This window comes from Garra rufa, chromosome 6 (assembly GCF_049309525.1).
Source record: "Garra rufa chromosome 6, GarRuf1.0, whole genome shotgun sequence".
Lineage (NCBI taxonomy): Eukaryota > Metazoa > Chordata > Actinopteri > Cypriniformes > Cyprinidae > Garra > Garra rufa.
The window spans coordinates 36,733,694-36,760,191 of record NC_133366.1 but is presented as its reverse complement, the minus strand read 5'-3'; the positions used below and the strand labels follow the sequence as shown (position 1 = coordinate 36,760,191).

Sequence of the window (26,498 nt, the reverse complement as noted above, 5' to 3'; positions counted from 1 at the left end):
TCAAAAGTAACTTATCCCAACACTGGTTATTAAACCAAATTTAATTAACAATGATCTAACCTGAGCTGAATAATGCCACTATTGTCATACTGCCACTATTGACATACTGCTGAAATTGTATCCGATTCATAATTGAAGAACTTTGCAACATTAATACTGTTATTTTTCTTACTATAAAGCTGTTTTGAGACCGTCTGTATTGTATAAAGCACTATAAATGTGACATGACACTTTTGCTTCTGTGATATTGATTAAATATTTATATATATATATTTTAGCATGAAATCTAATTAAAAAAAAGGTGGTAATGCCTATTTTCAGATAATCCAGACAGGTACGTTGAAAATACAAATGAGATTATTAAATCAGACTCTTATCTTTGTTCTTTGTTTGATGGATGCTATCCAATATATGATTATTCATTACAAATGTGGCAAAGCATGCATGTTACTGCACATCAATTGAATTATATAATAACGGGCCAATTTCCCAGTATTGTGTCACACCCTTTAATAACAAGTTCACCTCTTAATAACTAAGTGACATCACTTTCTTACCATCTTACTTTTGACTGATTGATGGCCTCATCCGTCCTCTAACAACACACAATTATCTTTAACCTTCAAAAGCATGTTTCCTCTGTAATGATCAGGTTATCCTTGCAGGCACACACATACACATTAATGACTTTAAAACAGCCCTTTTCCCTGCAGAGCACCAAACCATAACATCACATACACATTCCTCATTCAAATGTCGACTGCGTTCTCCTGATTAACTAATGCCTTTAAATAAACCCCCACTTTATTTGACAACCCCCCCCCCCCCTCTCTTTCTGTTCCTCAAGGTGATTGCAGATTGTTGGGATTGAGGGACTGTCAGTAAAGGAGAGAAAATGCTCAGTCACTCGTTTTTCATCCTGTCTTCAGCACTAAATCCTCCACACCCCCTTCTGGACACGCTGATGTGAATATCTTTAATATAACACACACACCATCATCATACTGCCTTCAACATGCTGGTGGTTATGCATGTGATTTTAGATAGCAGAAGTGACAGGGAGATCACTTTATTAATGCTGATCACATTATATATATATATATATATATATATTAGAGGTGGGCATAGATTAATTTTATTAATCTAGATTAATCTAGATTAAATCTTGAAATTAATCTAGATTAATCTAGATTAAAATGGCTAATTTGAAGTCATTCAGAAAATGTGTGCTACCCAAATAATGACTAAAAGTAAGTCTTTGAGAACGGGTTTCTCAAGCCAGGTGGCGCATTAGACCAGGCGCTCATCTCCTGTTTCCAAAATGCATTACAAACTTCTTGAAAATTGCATTTACAACACAATTAACTATACAAACTTGTGTAACCAAGTACTTTTGGGCAAAAGGCTGTACGACGTGCGCGTTCCCGTACAATATACACAGGCGCGCAGGTATGGATAGCCTATCTGCGTGCATCTTCCAATAAACTGCGTTGCTTTTAGAAGCGTCAATTCAGTTGTTGCACATAGTTAAATGTCTTTATTTCGGGATTATCAAAGTAAATTATAACTCAAACTTGAGATTTTACTGGGGCACAGCAGATTTTCACTGGGGCACGTGCCCCGGTAAAAAGGGTCTAGCAATGCACGCACCTGCTCTGAAGCGGCTTCATAACTGCATCCATGTCTGCGCGTCTCATTTGATGTGGTCATTTCACAGAAGTTGAAGACTCGTTCTCGCCTCCTACAGTGCAATTCAACTAGGTAGGCACGTTATCCGCGCTAAAATATCAAAGTGAAAGTCTTCATATCTTGCGTAGTTTAGACCCAGCTCCCAACCCAACTTTGAGAATAGATTAACGGCGATATTTTTTTTATCGCGCGACATGAGTCTCACGTTAACGCAGCACGTTAACGCCGATAACGGCCCACCACTAATATATATATATATATATATATATATATATATATATATATATATATATATTTAGATACAATGTAAATTGGGCCGGGTTTTGACACAAATTTTACAATTCGATTCAATTCTATTTTGAATCACAAGCTTGTGATTCGATTTGATTTTGGATTTGATTCATTATTGATTATTTTGGATATGTAACATATATATTTGTCAGATTTTCTCAACGAAAAAAATATCTCTCAACTGATGCTATAAAATATACATGAGTCAGTTGGTACTACCTTACTATAATACTGAATGTTAAAATTAACTAATGTGTATATAAATGTTTAAATTACACTGAACAATGAAGTTTTTATAATAATGAAGTTATAGTACTATTTTTAAAATTACATAACTATTTCTACTTCGTAGTTCGTTTTTTAAAATATAAGCATTTAAATGGTGGCTGTCATAGAAATGGATTTATTCAAATGTAAATTAAACATTGAAAACAGTAAAAATTCTAATGAATATGTTATATGGTGCATATATTTAGCAAAACGCTCTTCTCTAGAGTTAATTTTTCTAGCTGATTAACAAGTTTTTGGTCACTGAATATAGTTTTCTGAGGTAAATTTGACGTTACGTGACATTGTTTACAAGCTGTTATATTGACGTTTTTCCACGTTTGAAATACTGAATGAGCAATTACATGAGACAGGATACAGATTTTTATAAGTTGTACTCATTCTTTTAACATACCTTTGGATGTTCCCCCATTAAAAAAAACAGCATATGCTGGTTAGGTAGGTTTTGATGCTAGTTTAAACTTGTCCTTAGCTGGTTTATGCTGGTCCTTAGCTGGTCATGTGCTAGTCCTAAATTGGTCCCTCCTGCTCAGGACCAACTAGGGACCAGCATAAACCAGCTAAAGATCAGCTTAAACCAGCTAAAACAAGCACCTCAGCATCAAAACTTACCTAACCAGCATATGCTGGTTTATTCAACAGGGTTTTTTTTTTGTTGTTGTTGCTGAAACTGGTTAAAGCCAAGGACACGGTCAGTTCATGTGCCACTTTGCGCTGCTTCTCGCTACAGCGATCTGTCACTCCACATTAAACAGCGGCAAAAAAGCATTTACTTTTTAAATACTAAAATAAAACGGACAGAATTTAAAATCTGAGACTTCGTTTCATATCAAAAGTAACAAAGTACGAAGCTTACTGCGATTTATTGGATGGAATGTGTGCTGTAGTGTTCCTCTCATTAACTGAAAACAGGCCAGACTAATCGATTCTTGGGATTTAGTTATTGATATTGTTTTGTAAAAATGAGAACTGATTAAAATAGAGAAATCAATATTTTCTAGCCCATCCAATAAATTGAATAGAAAGTAAATATAGTCCTCATTATTATTTTTCACAGCAAAAATTGGATCCCTCACAAATCATTATATTTGGGGGTCTGTGACATCAAAAAAAGTTAAAACTGATTTCAATTACTGAAATGGGAAAACCGTCAGTGGGAAAATTAAATTCTGCTCATAGGTTTGGGGTCGGCAAGATTTTAATGTTTTTTAAAAGTTTCTTACGCTCACTGAGGTCATATTTACTTGATCACAGTAAAAAACTAAACAGCAATATTGTCACACGATCCTTCAGAAATCATTCCATTATGCTGACTTAGGAATATTACAAATATTTCTTCTTATTATTGACATCGAAAACAGTTGTTCTGCTTAATATTTTGTGGAAACCATGATACATTTTTTCAGCATTTTTTGATGAATAGAAAGTTTAGCATTTATTTAAAACTGAAATATTTTGTAAGATTATAAATGTCTTTACTGTCACTTGTGATCAAATTAATGCAACCCCCCCCCCCACACACACACAAATGAATGAATTAAAAGCAGTAATGTGCAGCCTGTCATTCTTGACTAAAAAGACCCTGACATGGTGGTCTTATAAGGGTTTATTTTTTCAGTAATAGCTGTCTGACTACATTATCCTATTAATATATAAATGCCTGTGAAATATTGATTTGAGTTGAAAATACATATGACCCAAAAATACAGTCATAAGGGTCATTTTTTTAAATTGAGATTTATACATCATCTGAAAGCTGAATAAATAAGCTTTCCATTGATGTAGGGTTTGTTAGGACAATATTTGGCCGAGATACAACTATTTGGAAATCTGGAATCTGAGGGTGCAAATTATCAAAATATTGAGAAAATCGCCTTTAAAGTTGTCCAAATGAAGTTCTTAGCAATTCATATTACTAATCAAAAATTAAGTTTTGATATATTTATGGTAGGAAACTTACAAAATATCTTCATGGAACATGATCTTTACTTGATATCCTAATTATTTTTGGCATAAAAGAAAAATCGATAATTTTAGCCCATACAATGTATTTTTGGCTATTAACATACCCATGCAACTTGTTTTGTGGTCCAGGGTCACATATTATAATTTTTATAATGTGACAGGAAATTAATTCAGTTGCCTGGCAAAACAGATTTATCACTGAACAAAAAAACCTGACCACATTAATGCTGTGATTCACCAACCAGAATGTGTTCCAATTGCTGGTGCATCACAATGGGTCGTTGTTGTTGTATGTTGATAGCATCACATAACTGGCGGCAAGCTGGAGGCATAGTATGCTTATAGTGTTAACAATAATGTGTTATTCAATCTGACAATTGAAGAAAAGCTGTTATGTTCCAGCAACACAAACTCTAATATCTTATAGGCTAATATACGTATACGCAAATGGGAGTTTCCAAAAACAAACATGCTTTTGAAAACGTTTGAACAGAATGACAGAGTCTGCTGCGCACTAAAGAATATAACTGTCCTGATACAACGTAACCGCAACAACAATGCTGAAAGCTTTCTAGGGTGCATATCTGTCAATATACTTGGATGGGTCTCAGATGAGTCACTTCAACCACCTCAAGGCCACAAACAAGTGACAAGAGAGTGAGTATGCTACAACATAAATGTGTTTTTCAGTATGGCAGACCTGTCTAAACAGTTGGCTTATGTGCTTATATCATTCACAGAAAATCCTGCTCAATGTCATATATATATATATATATATATATATATATATATATATATATATATATATCTGTATCAGTGGCATGCAGAGGTGTTCTGAAATGAGGAGGCAAAGCCCTTACAATTTTACTTTTCATTAAGTTTTTATATAAATCAAATGTAAATTGTCTCAGTTACATTTACTGTTGTTACATTTTTCTGATTAGAAGTGAAAAATACAATTAGATTTGGTATTTTTACATTAAAAATATAATTAATGTTCTGATATTAAAATCAAGTATAACTCTTTCAGTGTTCAAGTTTTAAAGGAGAAGTTCACTTCCAGAATAAACATTACCTGATTAATTTTATCACCCCCATGTCATCCAAGATGTTCATGTCTTTCTTTCTTTAGTTGCCAATAAATTAGGTTTTTTGGGGAATACATTGCAGGATTTTTTTCTATAGTGGACTTCTATGGTGGCCAATGGGTTGAAGGTCCAAAATGCAGTTTCTTTTTACTTTTTAACCACAAATGCTGATCATAACTTTGAACATGACTTCTTGAACATTCATTCTGAATGACTTCTTCCCTTCTTGAAGGAAACACCCCTGATCTACATGTGGGTAAATTCAACAGCAAAGGAAATCCCTTGTGTGCAATAATTAAACATACAACATTATGTAGGTCTAGGCATGTCTGCATATAGCAAGACAAAATAATAGGCCTATTTATCTTCCAGGTGCGTATGTTCTATATTTGCAGTAAGCACAGCCCCCCATTCTACACACCTTCTCAAAATCAAATGCCTTAGCAATTTTCAAAAGGTTACGGATGTGTACCCTGAAGTATCATTGAGATTTTCAGTGCATGTTGTGTGTATGTGTGGGACGGGAATGTGGGGGTGGGCAGGCCTTTCGCATGAATCAGCGGCAGCTCAGACTGTTAAGACACCGTCTTGTCGCAGTGAAGCTCACAACGCGAAGTATCAGTGTTTGACATCAAAAGAAGCCACGCACACCGGGAGACAACTCATTCAGGTTAATGGATTGGGTGACAACTAAAGAGCCAAGCCAAGTGTCTCCACGGCCCATTCAGGTTTACGTGCCTCTTGTCTTCAGAGACCTCAGTCAAGCAAAATAATTTAGCATAGATTTCTATTTAGGAATTATGTCTTACAATATGCAACATATCTATCATAATTGAACATATAGAGTACACTTTTAATATTAATCATAATGCTTGTTATATTCCAGAGTAGTGATGGGAGATCTGACTCATTTCCAGAGCTGGGTAGTAAGTGATTATATATAATTTGGATTATGTAATCAGATTCCACAGAACTTGTAATTGGATTAAATTACATTTTAATAAACTCATAATCAGACCACAGTTACTTTTTATGGGTTACATGATTATGTATTATTCACACAATACCAATAAATTTAACCTTTTAGGTTTTCCTTTCTAAAATAGCCTACCGCTTATATGCACTCAGAAAGTCTTCAAGATTTGTGGATATTTACACAAAGACCTGTCATTAGTCAGGTGGCCACACAGTTATTTGACCACTGATTTACTAAAATCATTTCAGGTTTAAGAAGTGTTTTGATATTGCATCAACTACTGATGAACACATTAATTTTATTTGAATTATCACTTTTTAGGTTATTTAACCATGTATTTCTATGTCTTTAAAAGGCTTTTGTCTTTCAAACACATTAACCCTCAAAGATCGAGACAGCCGCCGGCGGCTAAAAATAACTATTGTTCTTAAATGTTTAATAACTTTTGAACCGCTAATCCAATTTGAATGCTTTAAAAAGTCTCGTAATGTACAGAGTCCTTTCAGTGATATCGCATTTGGATATTCAGAGGCTCCGTGATGAACGTGATTACGTCATCAAATTTCCTCAGCACTGATTTGTCAGATGAAATCAATACGTTTCGGTCCTATTGATTGTTGATGCTTAGTCCCACCCCTGTGCCCAGATTGGTTCAAACTGTCACCTATTCAACCAATAAACATAGGTTTTGGTCTTTTGAACCAACGATTAGTATGTTTCTTTGCAAATCTGAACAAGCCCAAAGGGAAAGCAAAGTGCGTCTTGCTTGCATGAAATCAAACGCAAAATAACACATTTGCATGACAGCATTCTTTGAAAATGTACAGAAATACTCACGACAGAGCCCTTTGACATAAGACAAACCAAAAACAAGGATGAAACAGCAGTACATATCGGATAAAGCACTGGAATTTAGGTTTTCGCGTCACGAGGCGATGTCCCGGTAAAATAGATTCTGATGCAGATTACAGCCAGCAGATCCATCTATTTGGTTGTTATATTATGTAACTAATTCTTATATAGTTTTTAAAGATTATTTGCACAATTTTTTTCGGTTGCACTCTGTATATTTCTCTCTCATTTTGTGTGAAGTTGTTGTTTGTGTGTTTATTTTTATTTTTTTTTGTTGCACAAGACAATTTGTGCAATTTTTCTTGTGCTACTTTCTACACTATTTGTGTTTTTTGTTAATCTTTGGATTAAGAATATATTTATCTGAAAAAGTAAATAAATTTTACTGTGCTTTGCTATTATATAACACTGTTTCTGCTATGACTTTACTCCTGAAACGTTTTTGGACAGATCTATATTGTCAATAAACTAAATGGGCCTGTTTTTCACTGAAAAGCGCCTATAATAATATTGTAATAATTGGCTATAACTTGCTTGGTGAATGTTATATATAGACAAAATTTAATTTGGAAGTGTAAAACACAGAAAAAATCCAAACTTCAGGAGTTTTTATTTGAGTACACAGTAAAAAAACACACCCAATTGTTGCTAGTGTTTTTCCTAAAATTCTGGAAATTCACTAATTTTTAGAGAAAACAAAAGGAAAATTGTAATTTTAAATTAGCTAGACATAAAGTTCAAGTTCTTATGTTTATAATGATATATGACAATTGATGCTGACTGCTAGAATAGGTCTGAAAAAACAAAAAAATATACAGGTGCCTCAGGTGCCCCAAAAATGTTCACAAACTTTTTTCTCATCTGATCCTCTTTCAACTAATACGTTTACTTGAAGTACCCCTAAGATTTTATAATAAATATTTTTAATAGTCAAGCGTCACATTTACATGTTCAAGGTTCTCTGATGTTGGTTATGGTCACATGACATGCGGGTAAACGAATAATATATATATATATAGTAAGAGTTTTATTTTGATTGATTATGACTTATTTTAATTTAACATTTTTATGATTTAATTAATTATTAGCTTTTCATTAAACTCATAAACCCCCTGCAGTTCCTTTACAAACCCCAGTTTGTAAAATCTTGACGTATGTTTAATGCACTTTATGTTGTTAATAAAAATTAATGGACTATATTCTCTTTGTATTTTTATATCAATATTGTACAAGATTCTTCTATTTAAATCAATGCGATAAACAAGATAGGTCAGAAGTAATCTAAAAGTAATCTGATTGTATTACCTAAAATGTGTAATGTAATGTTTTACATTACTAGCTACAATTTTTGTCATGGAATTTGGAATCAGTAATGGATTACAATTTAGCAATTGACCCAGCTCTGCTCATTTCAGTTCTTGTGAACATTTTGTTTCAAAACATTAAGAGGTAAAAAAAATATATATATATATATTAATTTGCATCATGTCATAATAGCTTTGTTTCTGTCATTCCAATGTGACATATTAAATGCACCTAAACTTTTTTTTTTAAATATGACTGCATTTTTTTATACATTTATATAAAACATAAACGCTTTTATATAAATATAAACAATGATGAACATTTCTGTGGTTTGAGAACAATCTGTTTCAAAGAAGTGTTTAGTCACTTTGTCACATAATTGTCAATCGTTTGTTGCTGACATTCTGGTGTGACATTTTAATAAATGCTCTTAAACATTAAAAAAATAAATGTATGTAGCACTGACTGTATGGACTGTACGGTCATCAGCATCGTAAATCCTTGTAAGTTTTTTATATTTAGATTTTTATAAAAACGTATGTGCATTTATAACACTATAATGTGTATTATATCACTTTTGCATCAAATTACAAAAGCTCTAGTTAACGCTAATGCGAGGGTGTTTCTAATGCAGCGTCTGTGGGAGGGACAGTAAATTTGACATTGTTCTCTCTTCTGACTGCTGTTATCAGTCTCTTAATTTTTTTTCCTATTTTCGAAAGTCATGAAAACACTGTTGTGGAGTTTTACGTTTGCTATTTGAGCATGGGAATGCAAAAATACATTTGTGATACTCTCATTCACACTTGTTAACCCAATTATGACGACTTCCGATGCTGAGAAACCCGAAAATAGGTCCATTATTTCCTACATTTTCCCCCAGTTCAGTATGTTGCAAACATGATTCAATTCATAAAAACATAAGTGCATTCATATAAAAATAAATAAATAGCATTTACATTATTAACTACAGCCTACTTTAAATCTCCAAGACGTTTTATTCATAACAATTTAGCAATTCGGCCAAACAAGTTACTTGTTTTCACCTCATCAAATGCTCTCGGTATCAGTTCACTTATTAGTTCACATTGGCACATTATGAATCGGATATGCTCGAAATAAACCGTTCTCAGTTCAGTGAATCAACGAGCTCGGAACTGCTCAGACCGATTTAGTCCAATTTGTGAATGAATCGTTCAGGCCGGTTTTGTGAATCCACTCAACAGAACCATTGAATCGAATAGTTCTGACTAGAACGAGTGTGGAAGCTGTGTATTGACAAAATCACACGCTCTAATAAGCAATTTTTAAGTCGTAAAGCGTTTTATCCTTCAGTACTGGTCTTCATGCCTCAGATGTAAGATGCGTGGGGGAGGGACGCGCGAGAGGTCCATTTTTACGCCCTCGTGCCTCGCTTGTCATAAACCCCTAAATTACACATATCGCTAAATAAAATAAAGAAATTCGATCGTAAAACATTCGACAACGACAAAAGGCTCTTAGATACTTTCGAGGGAGGCAACCTGCTGTTTCATTTGCCATCGAACTGTGCAGATGCTGGTAAAACGGGGCCATCTCCTCTCCTCCTCCGTTACTGTGGAAACCATCATCATGCTGCTCCCGCGAATGCCAATTATCACATCCCCCAAAAAACTGGTTTATATAACGACAATCTTCTCAACACATATTTTGCACATCTAGACAGCCAGAAACAACCATATCCCACAGTTCAGACTCATTAGAAGCAAAGTGGTTGAATAATAAACCGATTGTTTGCCAACATCCAGCCCCCGTTTCTTTCAAGGGTTGCGTAAACGAGTGGATAACACACCAGCGTTAATAATAGAACACATGTATGCAGGCGATAGCCTAGCTTTTCTGTGTTAACTCGAAAGAGAGCGAAGCACAAACCCTGCCATAAAGGCTCGTGTAATATTTAACACTGGAGCATGACTGGAGGATGAATGAATAATATAGGCAGGGAAACTAGCTGCCTTATGATCACACCTGTGCGTGGGTAAGCTAATTCACATCAGCACCCAGATTACAAAACATGGGGAAAAATAGTTTAAGTGGTAAAAACTCCATGTTGACTTACAGCAATTTGTTATGGCGAAGCTGTTAGCCACCTCCAGGTTATCAATGTGAGGAGTGAGGCGGAATTCGGCCGTGCCGAACTGAACCATTCCAATCCGAAACGCGCTGTACTCTTGATCTGCTCCTCTGGGGAACAGGCCACCTAAGAAAAGAATAAATTAAAAATGATTCATAATTGAATAAGACGAATCACATCTCATATTCCAAAAATAGACATATTATATCGCATTATCACGAAATCTCACATGGCACACAAGTAAAGAAGACGTTTGGCATGTAATTTCTGTTATCAAGTCGAGATTTGATGCCTGTGATGTAAAGGCGTAGACAGGTGAAGTGCGCTCACCGATTTGGACGCTTGGAGATCCGCCGAGCGCCAGTCCCCATAACGCGGGGAAGAGGAGACCCGACAAAATCATCGTCTTCTGCTTATCCACGCGACCACATCCACCAAACGCGCACTGTTCACTAAACAGCGGGCACAATATAGAGTCGACACATGTTAAAATTGACCACAGTTAAAACGCAGAGGCTCTCGGTAGACCGTGATGCTGATGAGGGAAAGAGCGGGCGCGATGATGCGGGAGTCTTGCACTCCTCCTTTGCGGCTCCGTCCCTGAGAATCGTTTCAACTCAGAGGACACGGTAAGAATACTGATGAAGACGAAAAAAGCCGAGCGGAGCCGAAGCTGCTGATGTTGAACGCGCATAGAGAGAGGCGCGCGCTCGCGATGGAACATTGCCTCAGCTGCTTTGGGGAACAGGGTTACGATTCGTCGATCTTATTCATTAGTTTAATACATGTCGCATGATTTCATGTAGTTATGAATTTATTGAATTAGAAAAAGCCTAATGGGTGTCCACTATAGGCAGAGTGGTGATAGATGTTCCCTTGCAATCCAATAGGTTTGGGCTCCCCCATCTTCTGAAACACATAACGAACAGCTTATACCACCTTCACCCAGACTAATCAATAACTGACATACACCCATTACACATATTACTATCTAGAATGGGATCCTTTTTCAGACCACAGACCTTTCAGGTGGAGCCAAGATGCCTGTATAAATTTGCATCTTAAAGGAAAAGTTCACCTCAAAATTAAACTTGCTAAAAAAAAATTACTTACCCATCAGGCCATACACGATGTAGATGAGTTTGTTTCTTCATCTGAACAGACTTGGAGATATTTAGCATTACATCTCACCATAGACTGTCTGCAGTGAATGGGTGCCATCAGAATGAGAGTTGAAAAAGCTGTTAAAAACATTGCAATAATTCATAAGTAAACCACACGACTGCTGTGTGGCTGTAACTAACAAATAAGGCATTTTAAGTTTAAACCATTGCTTCTTGTCTGAATCAGGAGAGAAAAATGCACAGATCAAGCACTGTTTACAAGCAAAAACAACTCAAAACCATTTTAAACAGACATGCCGGTGGATTTGGACGTGAGAGAAAAACAGAGGATGGACTTTTTCCTTGACTTTTTTCTACTTTTTGGCTAAATTCATCCAAATCTGTTCCAGTGAAGAAACAAACTTAATCTACATCATAGCCAGTTATTGGCAGATCTCAGTTGAGCATTTATCCTTAGAGAAATGGGCCAGTGTCCAACTTATTTTTTAACACGGAAGTAAGCCGTTTCTGTGACTGTGTGAGACTTCGGGATCAAAGCTGCTGTAGGGAAATTACGAGAAGAATAACAACGTGCACTAAATACTAGTGTGTTTATAATTAAGATAATACATTAAAATAATATGGTAAGACACACCAATTTGCAATATCAAGCAGCAAAACAGGGTTTTGTACAGCTAAATATAGCTGGAGGCAGATGAGACTGGAATCCAGACACATTAAACTTAGAAATGGCTGTGTCTGCTCTTACGGGAAAAATAAGGTGGATAGAATCTGAGCCTGAATCTCTTTGTTGTTGTGAAACTTTTGCATATAAAGTGAGGTATGCATTTTAAGTGACATAGTATTCTAACAAAAGTAAAACAGAAAATGAAGTGTAGTTCTAATTAACAACATTATAATGTAGGTCACAATGATAAGGCATTTATCATATCACAAGAATGTGTATAGATTTTAAGCCAAGAGTATGGTATAGTATCAGAATACAACCAATTATAAATAAACCATTGACTTCATAAACCATAAAACAAAACAAGATTAGGTTTAGATATTGAAGGAGACACTAGATGCTGTTTGTACAGCAATTACAAATACTGCCGAATCTGGCTATTCAAAATCTGTAAACGTCTAAGTAGATTCCAGGATAACCAGCAGAGAGCAGTGAAGTGCTGTTTAAAGCTTGACCCTACAAATGAAACACTTGACAAATGCTGAATCCTCTAGTCACTAGTCTAATACATAATGCAAATGTTTAATTCTTTTAGTACACATTTTAGTGCTATATGCTACAATTTACCAGATTCAGATACACAGTTTGAAATGTTAAAAGTTAATTTTATTTTTCACAATTAGCGTATAGCATGCAAATTATGTATAGGTTTTCCTGCACCATTAAATCTAACTCTACCCACTCACCCATCTATCAGTCCATCCATCCGAATTGAATTCACGTATTGGCGGCACAGAACGTAAACAATGCCACAACCGAATTAAATGAAACTAGCATATTTGGCTAATTATTATCACTGAAAACGGTCAATTATTGTCATGTTTTGGGCTGTACTAAGCTGTCTGACCGAGAAAAACATTTGGAGTACTATAGACTGGCTAAAGTCATAACAAACCAAGGAGAAGAGTGCTAAAAACTGAGGAACAAAAGGCGTTGGTGGTTGGCCAAAGTGTAGGCTACTAGGATTTCCAGGACAAGAGTCTTGACAAAATTCGTGTTTGTTCTTATCATTTTCAGTCAGGTAGGTGAAATATTAAGCTAATATCTTAATTAATACTGCTCGTACGTATTACCGCCTAACTTTAGTTTGTCAAAATATTGCACCCTTAATGTCTTATAAAGTAAAAAAGCTGTTCAAACAAATCCATCATTAAGGCATTTTCAAGTTTAAACCATCGCTTCTGGACTAAATGTGCTAAATAGCAGAACAACTATTCAGTAGTGCATTATCCTTGTAATCCATGCTGTTGTTGTTTCCATCCAAGTATCTGTATATATTATATGCGAGGCTTCCAGTCCTCTGCATCCGGCTATTTAGCTGTACAAAACAGCTTGCTTTGCTGCTTTATATTGCAAACTGGTGTGCCTTACATATTATTTTAATGTATTAACTTAATTATGAACACAACAAAAGGGATAGTTCACCCCAAAATTAAAATGTGATGTTTATCTGCTTACCCCCAGGGCATCCAAGATGTAGGTGACTTTGTTTCCTCAGAAGAACACAAACGAAGATTTTTAATGAAAACCGGTGCAGTCTGTCAGCCAAATAATGTGACGCCAGAGCGCGTACACGTGTAACGAACCTGATGAAAAGCTTGTGCTCAGGACAGATGGACGTGGCTGTGTATCAAAGGTATAAAATGATATAAATACTGTTCAGTTTCTCGCAAAAAACGATCGTTTCGTGTCTTAGGACATCAATGTATTGTCACGAGTCGCAGGGTGTAATTTGGATTTTTGTTTACTTTTAAAGGTCTGGTGCTCACCCACTTCCATTATTTGGCTGACAGACTGCACCGGTTTTCTGTAAAAATCTTCGTTTGCGTTCTGCTGAGGAAACAAAGTCACCTACATTTTGGATGCCCTGGTAAGCAGATAAACGTCAAATTTTCATTTTTGGGTGAATTATTCCTTTAACTATCCTGTGCTATTCTTCTAGCTATTTCCCCAAAGCGGCTAAGGAACAGACACATTCACAGAAAACCGCTTACTTCCGTGTTGAAAGGTGAGTATAATATGCAAATTATGCAAATTTTGTATAAATTAGATTATTTCAAATGTTCCCCGATTCAAGTAAAACCTGCAAATGGTGCATGACTGGACTGCCCTGCTGAAGAAAACAAAACAAAACAATAGAAGCCATCATAGAAATTCGAATGGTTTCCACCACAAATACAATAACATTACAAACCATCAACTTTCAACCATTAAAAATGGTTTTCTCTAGTGTGTTTTGGGACATATTCCATTAGGATTTAGTGGTTTTAACAAGCCACCAATAACCAGTAGAAACCCACACAGTTTCGGTTAAAACCAATACAAGTCCTATTATAACTAGTAAAATCATTACAAATGTGATGTGTCCTTTGTTTTTGTTTTTTCAGCAGGGTGGTGTCTTTTGACTACATTCACTATTCCAACACATAAAGTGCTAAGCATTTCAGAGACTAAAGAATACTGTAAGAATATGAAGCCAGCTAAAGCAGGAATTTTGCTGAGGCAGTGATTTTCCTCAGTAGACATCATTCATAAAAAGAGAACTGGGTTTCATTGTTACCGACGTGTTAATTTTGCTACAAAGGAGGTTTGCTGGATCTGAGTAGGTCTGGATATGATGTTTTGCGAAGTATATTATATCAAAGAGCTCAACGTACATATTAAGCACAACCAAAAGTGTTGCACAATAGACAGACATTAATTAGTAGGTCAGTATGAACATTCTACAGTCCTAAAATAAAAGTAATTTTGTATCTGTCAGAAAAGTGCTTGCAAGACAGCAATACTGTATTCTTTATTTCTTTCTGCATATAATGAAATGCTGTGACAGAGCCGTTGTCATGGCACAGACCACGTGTCTTGTTTTCAGGCAAATGCACACAAGAATCAACACAAGTGCAGTTGAAATTCAGTATGGCACTATTACAAACAAAATTATTACATTTGGTTATAGTTTGAGTACTGAGCACGCTAATAGGAGATTTTGACTAAAATAATATTTTTAAAACAAACTCCTGGACAAAACAGTGTAAACATCTGATTGTCTCAAATAATAGAGACGAGAGAATGTAGCTAATGAAGGATCTTTATTGTATGGCTCGATAACAGCAGTTAAATCCCTTCTTATTACAGACTCATTTGCAATAAGCCCATTATGAATACTGCATGCTCTCTGTGTCAAGATCCGATACAGTCTTTCTTCCCATAAGCAATTTTTTTGCCTGAGATTATAAACAATAGACATTAATGGACATCATGGAGTGAATCACTATCTATCACTTTGAGCCAAACATGGCTGAACACACTGTAAAGTCATGCTGCAAAGTTTGCTTGTATTAAAGCTACACATTTCAAAAAAGCGACTTATAAGGAAAAATACAAATAAGCAGGACTATTTAACTGACAGACCAAAATAAGAGACATTACAGGATGAAAACGATGAACATTTTAACGCTTTGTTCAAGCTTGATTATCACCCTCATCAACATAAAAGCACACACTCTTACACTCTGTCATGGTCACAGGTAGACAGACCAGTAAATAACATTGAAGAAGAGGAAGGTGAAAGGGAACAGAGCTCGTGCATAGAGATCAATCTGTTTAGCAGCAGACGGGATGACGGGTTTTGGAGGTGCCGGCTTTTTGTTGTTCTTGTTTTGTGTTTTGCCGGCAGCGTCTGTGACCTCTATGGGCTTACCGTAACAGTCAAAGTTTGAGAGTTCGAAATCTCGTGGGAGAGAACCTACGATACTGAAATCATTCGAGCGCAGATCAGATTTCGAAGTGCACACCTTCTTACAGCGGTTTTCCACAACCTACACAAACATAAACCACACAAAAGACAATCAAATACATACAAGAAACACCATCTGTCCATCCATCTATCTGTCTCTTCATTCATCCATCCATCAATCCATCTGTTTCTCTATCCATCCAATGATTCATCCATCCATCCATCCATCCCTTCATCTATCTATCTGTCTATCTATCAGTCTATCTGTTCGTCTCTTTATCCATCTGTCTCTTCATCATCCATCCGTCTATCCATCTATTCATCCATTTATCTATCCATGTCTGTCCGTCCGTCTCTCCATCCATCCATCTCTTTATCATCCATCTCTCCATCTATCTATCTATCTATCTATCTATCTATCTATCTATCTATCTATCTATCTATCTATCTATCTATCTATCTATCTATCTATCTGTCTATCATCTGTCTATCATCTGTCTATCATCTGTCTATCTGTCTATACATCCATCTGTACATCCATTGGTCTCTCTCTTCTTCCATACATCACTTCATCCATTTATCTATTTGTCTCTTTATCCATCCATCTGTCTTTCCATCCATCCGTCTCTTCATCTATCTATCTGTTCGTCTCTTTATCATCTATCCATCTCTTTGTTATCTATCTATCTATCTATCTATCTATCTATCTATCTATCTATCTATCTATCTATCTATCTATCTATCTATCTATCTATCTGTCTGTCTGTCCATCCGTCCTTCTCCTTTTATCCCTACATCTCTTCATCCATCCATTCATCTTTCCATCCATTCAACTGTCAGTCCATCTCTCATCCATCCATCTGTCCATCCCTCCATCCATCTATCCATTTCTCCATCATTTATCTAGCCCTCCATCTTGATCTATCATTTATCTCTATATTACAGTGTTATTCTAACAAAGTAAAGAATGATTTAAAACCTGTGTCTTGACAAGAACCGTTTTATCATTTTGGTTTGTTAATTGCTAAATGATAAATGTATGATTGGAGTCCTATATTTTATTCTAAAGATGACCAGTTTCTCATGAACTTCAATCTCCAGGGAAGCCATTGCAGTCATCCTCACAAGACATTTCTCTTAAATATTGTTTGTAATATGACCTCTACCCTTCACACATACATACATGCAAGTGCACACACACTTGTGAACCCCTCTGCTGCTCTGTCATAGCTTTAGGCCTCTGTGCTGTCGGGTCACATTACTCTCAGTCCCCCAGAATCCTCTGCTCTTCTCTGCACCCATGTCCCACTGAGCGTGCTCAGAGCAGTAGACTCAATTACAGCCATTTCATCTCCCCATGTACCCATTAACACACACACACACACACACACACATATACATTCATCTTACATAAAGAGAAGACACACACACACACACACACACACACACACATCTTACATAAAGAGAAGACACACACACACACACACACACACACACACACACACACACACACACACACACACACACACACACACACACACACACACACACACACACACACACTCCACAGAGAGAACACAGTCACACACATACAAGTACATACGAACAAACACATGAATGCACACATTCATCTTACTTAAAGAAATACACGCACATACACACACTGACCTGGAGTGTGCTGACATGTATAGGTGTCCCACCAGTGCCATTGGCACTGTTAGTTTTAGCTGGTGTCTTGTTCTCTTTTTCTTTTGCTTTCTCTTTCTCAGCCATCTTTGCCTTTTCTGCCTCAATGCGCTTGGGACTGTTCAGCATCACCTGGGACACAGCACACAGACGGAGCAAATTCATGCAATGTAAACGCTCCCTAATGACTTCAAAAAACCAAAAAACATGAGAAAATACTGAACAGCAATTTGAATAGTAAGATGTTATATGATTCCATTAATTAAGTGGCATTTGTTTTGAAAGAAATAAAGTTTTTTTATCTAGACATTTGACAAAACATGGGTCTCGCATGACCATGCTAACCATGATTTCCCGAGAGGGAACAAGACACTGCATCCTCTAGTGCAGTGGTTCTTAATCCTGGTCCTGGGGGACCCCTGCTCTGCCCATTTTGCATTTCTCCTTTATTTAACACACCTGATTGAGATCATCAGCTCATTAGTTCAGTTCATGGATCTCTTTTCTTGAACTGATGATCTCAATCAGGTGTGTCAAATTAGGTAGACATGCAAAATGTGCAGAGCAGGGATTCCCCGGGACTGGAATTGAGAACCACTGCTCTAGTAAACACTATGATGCAGTGCAAGTTCTCTTGAAGGGGAACATCTCGGGCTACATATGTTACCATGTTTCCCCGAGAGGGAATGAGACACTGCGTCCTCTAGTGGACAATATGGGGACACAGTGCAAATACCCTTGAAGGGGGAATGTCCCGGTTTACAAATGTAACCATGTTTCCCTGTGAGGGAATGAGACACTGTGTCCTCATAGTGGACACTATGGGGACAGAGTGCAAGTTCCCTTGAAGGACACTATGGGGACACAGTGCAAGTTCCCTTGAAGGGGGACGTCTCGGGTTACACATGTAACCATGTTTCCCCAAGATCAGTGTCCCCTAGGACTGAAATTGAGAACCACCACTTTAGTGGACACTATGGGGACGCAGTGCAAGTTCCCTTGAGGGGAGATGTCTTGGTTTACACATGCAAACAAGATTTCCCGAGAGGGAACGGGACACTGTGTCCTCTAGTGGACACTATGGGGACGTAGTGCAAGTTCCCTTGAAGGACACTATAGAAACAGTGCAAGTTACACATGTAACGTCTCGGGTTACACATGTAAGCATGTTTCCAGAGGGAACAAGACACTGCATCCTCTAGTGCAGGGGTTCCCAACCTTTTTTTACTCTGGAGCCCCCCTCCTTCTCCAGCCAATTTTCCAAGGCCCCCCTATGCCTGACATGTCCTCTTATACTATACTTCCGCAGTAAAGAAACAAGTATTTATTTTTATACCTTTATTATTAACCAAAACATTTGTTTTGCCTTATTATTCTTCTACTGCATGTTATGAAAAACTCAAGATTCAAACAAACTTTAAATTAAAACTTAAAATATACCTTATAATCTTTAAAGAAAACATCTGCTCAATTCTAACTTTTAAAGTTATTTTACTTCAGACATTCTTTACAACTTAAGAGTACTTTTTCTTAAATAACCTGCCATATAACAGGGAGATACCAAATGACCACTAAAACTATCCCTTTGAACTTGACTGACTGAATAGCTACTGTTTGTATCCATTAAAAATTAATACACAAATTCAAAATACAGCAAATACATTCTAAATCTGTTGAAACCCATCGATGGATCAGTGAACTCAGTCAGTGTGCGCCTGATCCTCATAAACATCGAGCCTCACTCCTCTTATGTGGGTGAGCATCCATTATAAAACACTCACAGGACAATAATTTGACAACTAGGACAATGTTTGAAATTTCACGCAAAAATAAGATAGGGATAAGAGCCCCAAGAGTGCATAGTTTGTGAATCAATAGCAGACTTATGAATGTACGACTCTGACATACACGAGTGCTATGCATTAGGCACGCGCAAGTTCGTTATTATGACAGTAATCGTTTTTACCTTTACATTAGAGCAACGGTTTGCTTCATGCATGCAGCCGAGAGATGTAACAGTAGTTTGCGTACAGCGTTTGGAAGTTTTGAGCCGCCATTCAGTCTGTATTTAACGGTGCGATGAGGCTTGCTGCGCCGAGTCTGAAGCAATCAATCACAGAACACGAGAGAGGCTGTGCTTTTATTTTTTTCATTTAGCATATTAATAATGAAATTAAAAAATTATAGGATAATATTTAAATTAATTTTAAGATATCTCGCGGCCCCCCCTGGAGGATCACTGAGGCCCCGTAGGGGTCACCATGCAAGTTCCCCTTGAAGGACACTATGGGGACACAGTGCAAGTGCCCCTTCAAGGGGAAATAGGTTCGATATTTGGGTACTTTCTGGCTGTTAAACTAGCCATATTAATATGATGGACTACACAAGAGATAGTCAATGCCTTTTAATGCAGTTACACCAGTGTGAACCTGGGGAAAACTTAATAATATTGTGTCCTCTAGTGCAGTGGTTCCCAATTCCAGTCCTGGGGACCCCCTGCTCTGCACATTTTGCATGTCTCCTTTTTTAACACACCTGATTGAGATCATCAGATCATTAGTTCAGTTCATGGCTCTCTCCCTTAACAAGCTGATGATCTCTGTCAGGTGTGTTAAAAAAGGGAGACATGCAAAATGTGCAGAGCAGGGGGTCCCCAGGACTGGAATTGGGAACCACTGCTCTAGTGCAGCGGTTCTCAATTACAGTCCTCGGGGACCCCTGCTCTGCACATTTTGCAAGTCTCCCTTATTTAACACACCTGATTGAGATCTTCAGCTCATTAGTAGAGAGATTCATTAACTGAACTAACGAGCTGATGATCTCAATCAGGTGTGTTAAATAAGTGAGACATGCAAAATGTGCAGAGCTGGGGTCAGGTAGGATCAGGTAGTAGACACTGTGGGGACACAGTGCAAGTTCCCTTCAAGGGGAAATAAGTTCGATATTCGGGTACTTTCTGGCCGTTAAACTATCCATATTAATATGACGGACTACACAAGACAGCAGTGTGAATCAGGGAAAAACATTGATAATATTGTGAACAATAATTGATTTGACATTTTGTTATCTAATGCAATGAAATTAATACACTTTTAAATTTAGCTTAAGTGCCCTAGTAACAGATTCTGCACATCCAAATAAAATAAAATTTTAGGCCCAAAGTATATACAGTAGCAATCTTCTAGTTGTTTCTCTCTGTTGTACTGATTGCTCAAACAACTCTCTTCTGGCAGAAATCATACTGCAATCAAAAGGAAAGAAATTGGCTATTTTAAACAAACAAATAATACGGCTTTGTTGATTTTTCCCTGAGGGAATTCATATTTAAAAGTAAATATTGATTTGCACACAAAATCATTTCAGGTCACTTTCATACACGTTTCTTATTTCTGTATTTTCAGCACAAAATTAAAAATATATTATTGAGTAATAGCAGAATGTAAATTGCAGAGTTATACAGCTCTAAGCTCCCAGAGCTCTTATCCCAGTTTTTTAGGATTGATGGACAATGTAACCACATGAACTGTATATCTGTTTCATAGTTCAGGAGAAGTTAACTTTTTCTTACTAAGGCATTTTTCTGTTCTGTTTTCAGTTTTCAGGCTTTGATTACAGATCTATTTTCTTCTCTCGGAAAGAGAGCATTTCCATGTCAGCCTTTTCTCTTCCTATTTAAGGAACAGCTATATATGAAATGTTGGGTACTGGAATAAGGGTCAAAGTCAAACACAGTTAGAAACCCTGCTAATATGGCTCAAAACACATCAATATACTGTTACATGAGCAGAATGTATTACAAAACGTGTCAAATTCATTACCGTTAAAAGTCTACAGTTTTAACTATATTAAGACTTTTTTATTCTGGTTATTATTTCTTTATTATTATAAACAAATGTATTACACATTGGCATCCTTTATTATTATTACTGCTTGTTTTATAAAAGCAAAAAGCCATAAGAGGTCGTTCCTTGCATTGATTTTTGACTTGTGTCAGGCCTAAGAAAACTCCTTACCTGTGGTAAAATCACTGTAATGTACGACCTCTCATGGTTTATTGCTTTTAGCGATATAATTTAAATAGATAGGCTGGAAGTGTTTCAAAACAGACAAAATTATACCTTAGTAAGACAATAAATAAAAATGTGTATATTCAGGAAATTGACGAAAATAACTGAATTCTCTTGTGACGTGTGTTTGTCCACTGTAGGATATTGTTAGCAGAAAAAATCATGTGTGAAATATGTATTTTAAGAAAGTTTATTTACAGGGCCCAAAGTGTGAAACGTCCATACAATGTGCCGAAGCAGCTAAAATTGTAGTTCTGCAATGTCCTGAGTCAAGGAAATGTAAATCTTTCAATACAAGACGACAGCAGACATGTGCATACACACCTGAACCACAGCGTACTCCACGAGAGAGGCAAAACCATACAGCAAACAGGCAATCATCCAGATATCAATGGCTTTCACATAGGAGACCTTAGGAAGTTCAGATGCTAGAGACATACTTTCGGACGACAGTGACAGAACAGACAGAATACCTAAAGAGAGAGACAAATGGGAGAGAAAATACATATGAACTAAATTCCTCATGTAGTTGCATACTGTAACTACATAAATCACTGCACTGTGAATGTGCCCTGATCTTGAGCAGTATTCTAAGTTTCTTCTCACTTCTCACCACAAGATATAAAATGAACTATATTGCTGTAAACTGACCTGGGAGTAACAGCCATCCCTGGAATGGACAGATGAACAAATGAGAGAAAGGAATGAAGGAGAAGTGGAGCCTATGAGAGGAGGAATATGGAAAGATGAAAAAGGAAAAAAACGGGTTGGATTTTGGGTAATCATTGAAATGATTGAATGAAGTTCCCAGTGTGAACATATGTCTCTCTCTCTCTCTCTGTCTCTCTAACATTTTTACATTCCTAAATTTCATATAGAAATGTTGGTCACACTTTAATTTGGGGGCCAGTTCTCACAATGAACTAACTATTAACTATTACTTTGCCTCAATAAACTCCTAATTTGCTGCTTGTTAATAGTCAGTAAAGTAGTTAAGTTTAGATATGGGATAGGATTAAAGGTCATTGCAAACACGAACACGCAGAAAACTGAACCTGATCCTAATTTTTTTTATGACGGTAGTGTGTAAATGTGATTGACACAACGTGAGGTCATAATTATTTTTTAACGTGCAAAAATTTCGGACTCAGTGTGCAATGACCTTGAGGGATCTAAAATATGTTCATGCAGAATAAGGCATTAACATGTACTAAAAACTAGTTAATAGAATTGGTCCCTGAAGGATCATGTGACACTGGAGACTGATGAATAATGGCTGCTGAAAATTTAGCTTTGAAATAAATTACATTTTAAAATATGCTGAAATAGAAAACAGGTATTAAATTGCGAAGCAATTTAACAATATTACTGTTTTACTGTATTGTACTGTACTGTTTGAGTGAATAAATGCAGCTTTGGTAAGCATAAAAGACATTTTTTTAAAATATATAAAAAACCCCTAAGATTTAAAGTCCTTGGGAAATCAAAATTAAATTTTTTTTGGCTTTAAGTATGAATATGTTAGCCTTAAGGTTATCTGTAAGTTAGTGTGCTCCAAAACAATGAAAACACTTGCATTTACAAGATATAATCATTCAAAACTAACAGTCTCTAACTTCCACTAATATGGATCAATGATTTTGATGACATCACCCTGCATTTCAGCTTCTCATTTAACTTTCATACAAATCAAATGCTCTCTAGAATCCGAAGTGTCTTGCCCCCTACACTATAAATAGATGCTAAAACTCCTGCTATAATCGGTCAGCTGTTCTCAAAATTAGTATTTTCTGAACAGCACATAATGCACTATATACAGTGAGGGAAATATTTGATCCCCTGCTCATTTTGTACGTTTGCCCACTGACAAAAAAATAAATGAGCAGTCTATCATTTTAATGGTATGTTTATTTGAACAGTGAGAGACAGAATAACACATTTCAAAAAAGTTATACATTTATTTGCATTTTAATGGGTGAAATAAGTATTTGACCCCTTCGCCAAGCATGACTTAGTACTTGGTGGCAAAACCTGTGTTGGCAATCACAGAGGTCAGATGTTTCTTGTAGTTGGCAGGTTTGCATACATCTCAGGAGGGATTTTGTCCCACTCTTCTTTGCAGATCCTCTCCAAGTCAGGTTTCGAGGCTGATGTTCAGCAACTCAAACCTTCAGCTTCCTCCACATTTTCTGTGGATTAAGGTCTGGAGACTGGCTAGGCCACTCCAGGATCTTAATGTGCTTCTTCTTGAGCCACTCCTTTGTTGCCTTGGCTGTGTGTTTTGGGTCATTGTCATGCTGGAATACCCATCCTTGACCCATTTTCAATACCCTGGCAGAGGGAAGGAGGTTCTCACCCAAGATTTGATGGTACATGGCCCATCCATCATCCCTTTGATGCGGCGCAGTTGTTCTGTCCCCATAGCAGAAAAACACCCCCAAAAGCATAATGTTTCCACCTTCATATTTGACAGTGGGGATGGTGTTCTTGGGGTCATAGGCAGCATTCCTCCAAACACAACGAGTTGAGTTGATGCCAAAGAGCTTGATTTTTGCTCTCATCTGACCACAACATTTTCACCCAGTTCTCTTTTGAATCATTCAGATGTTCATTGGCAAACTTCAACCGGGCCTATACATGTGCCTTTTTGAGCAGGGGGACATTGCGGGCGCTGCAGCATTTCAGTCATTCGCGGCATAGTGTGTTACCAGGCTTGTGCACAATTCAGAATTGAATTGAGAATGACTCCTAAATTCCAATTCAATTCTTGAATTTGAATTGATATCAAAAACAGGATCTAGAATTACAATTCGAATTTGAATTAAAGGAAGCAGAATTGCAATTCAAAACAAATTCAAAGAAATTCATATACAGTACACAAGTGAAGTGTTTAACAATGAAGCTTTACAATATGTCAGATATGATTTCATTACATATTCTATAAATGATATTAGTTTGAATTACCTGTACAGATTACATTGTGTTATATGATTACTTTGAAATGAAAATAACATTTTGAACACAACTAATCAAACATTGAGGGAGTAATTTATTTCAAGAATTTGATCATTATCTATATGTTGGAACAAAATGTATGCAGGATTAAGGAGTGACTAGTTATGTGTAATGAAATTATGCTATTAAATTACAAAATTAATGTAACTGTATGTGAGATTCAACACATTCTTTCTGTTGTATGACTGTGTGGAATGTCTTTGAATTGCCATGAATTTAATTCCACTTCCTGTCATTCCAACTCCAATTCAAATTCAACTTCCTGTGGGGCGGAGACAATTCAATTCAAATTCCAACTCATGAATTGAATGGCGGCCAATTCTGAAATTCTGAATTGTGCATAAGCCTGGTTACCAATTGTTTTCTTGGTGACTATGATCCTAGCTGCCTTGAGATCATTGAGTGCGTTTACATGGACCCTCTTAATGCGATTAAAATGAGATTTTGTCAATATTGCGATTAAACTTTTCTTCAAGTAAACGCAATACTTTGATTATAATAATGTGATTAAGCTTATAATCGCAGCAAGCATAATCGTATTAACATAGGTGGCGCACGCCGATTTTAATCGAAATATACAGGCATGTAAACACCTTAATCGCAGTATTGGCGCTTTGACAGGGTGCGTTTGCTCGTGACTTCCACGAATGACGTGCCACGCACCTGCAGAAAGGGACGGCGCTACACAGGCGCTAGGGGGGCTATAGTCTCAGCCTCAGACGTCACGCCCACGGAACGTTGGCTTAACGTCTGATGCATATGGTACACTTAACTGGAAACACTTCAGGAATGTCGAAGTCGTCATCTGATTAGTTGAATTTGACCGGATTTCTGGAACACGCGAGTGTCACGAGCTAAAAGGTGCTTATGCAGACGCCATTGTTGTTACACACATTTGCGACGTTCGCGAACAAATTACTGACTTACTGCTTGTTCTCCCTCTTCTTCTTTATCTTTCAATGCTGGTTATTTCAATGACTGACTTGTTGCACGCCAGTCTGTTGTTGTGGGGGCATTTCCAATCACCGAAACGAGACACTGAACGAAACGAACTGTGATTGGTTGTTTGACATGTCGATCAAACGGTCTTATGGGCGGGCCTTGGCCAATGAAAGCTGCCATGAATTCCAGACCTTCAGCCGTCAGTCTAGGGGGGGCTGGGAGTGTTATATAACTAGGGGGGGCTATAGCCCCATTAGAATTTTGAATAGCCCCGGTTTAGCCCCCCAAGCAGCTGAGATAGAACAGTGCTGTCTCATGCTGTTAGAACATATGTGTCTCAGTAATCTGCCACACACGTCATGTGAGCGCAGATTCCTGCATTAGGCTACATTTAATCCATTACATCATCACTAAGATGGGGATATGGTGTTTGTTTAATGTCTAATTTAAGTGTAACGTATGCACAGTTCTGATTACGCATTCAAATGAATTATGTTAATGTTGAGCGGTTGCAAAATGCAGTTTTGAAATCTTTCTTTTGCATGTAAAAGGTTTTTTCGTTGTCTTGTGTTGAGCCCTGAATAGGGCTCAAATATAGGCCCTAGCCCAGCTCTTGTCGGACAGCTTATCAGAATAC

At 36.9% G+C, this 26,498-nt stretch overlaps 2 protein-coding genes across 6 annotated transcripts in view; both read right to left on the bottom strand.

Annotated features, from left to right (window-relative positions):
- gria2a (glutamate receptor, ionotropic, AMPA 2a) overlaps nucleotides 1–11,171 on the bottom strand; it is a 44,753-nt gene extending 33,582 nt beyond the window's left edge. For all 5 annotated transcript variants that reach the window (XM_073842744.1, XM_073842740.1, XM_073842741.1 and 2 more), the window contains exons 1-2: nucleotides 10,898–11,171; nucleotides 10,553–10,693 (exon numbers count right to left, since the gene is read on the bottom strand). In XM_073842744.1, coding sequence (XP_073698845.1) covers nucleotides 10,553–10,693; nucleotides 10,898–10,970 — 214 coding nt within the window. In that variant the 5' untranslated portion in view covers nucleotides 10,971–11,171. The remainder of the gene's footprint in view (nucleotides 1–10,552; nucleotides 10,694–10,897) is intronic.
- Nucleotides 11,172–15,491: 4,320 nt separating this feature from the next.
- Nucleotides 15,492–26,498, bottom strand: part of glrba (glycine receptor, beta a) — a 45,865-nt gene continuing 34,858 nt past the window's right edge. Inside the window, exons 9-11 of the mRNA XM_073842184.1 lie at nucleotides 22,229–22,377; nucleotides 17,820–17,969; nucleotides 15,492–16,233 (exon numbers count right to left, since the gene is read on the bottom strand). Of these exons, the coding sequence (XP_073698285.1) occupies nucleotides 15,937–16,233; nucleotides 17,820–17,969; nucleotides 22,229–22,377 (596 nt within the window). The 3' untranslated portion in view covers nucleotides 15,492–15,936. The remainder of the gene's footprint in view (nucleotides 16,234–17,819; nucleotides 17,970–22,228; nucleotides 22,378–26,498) is intronic.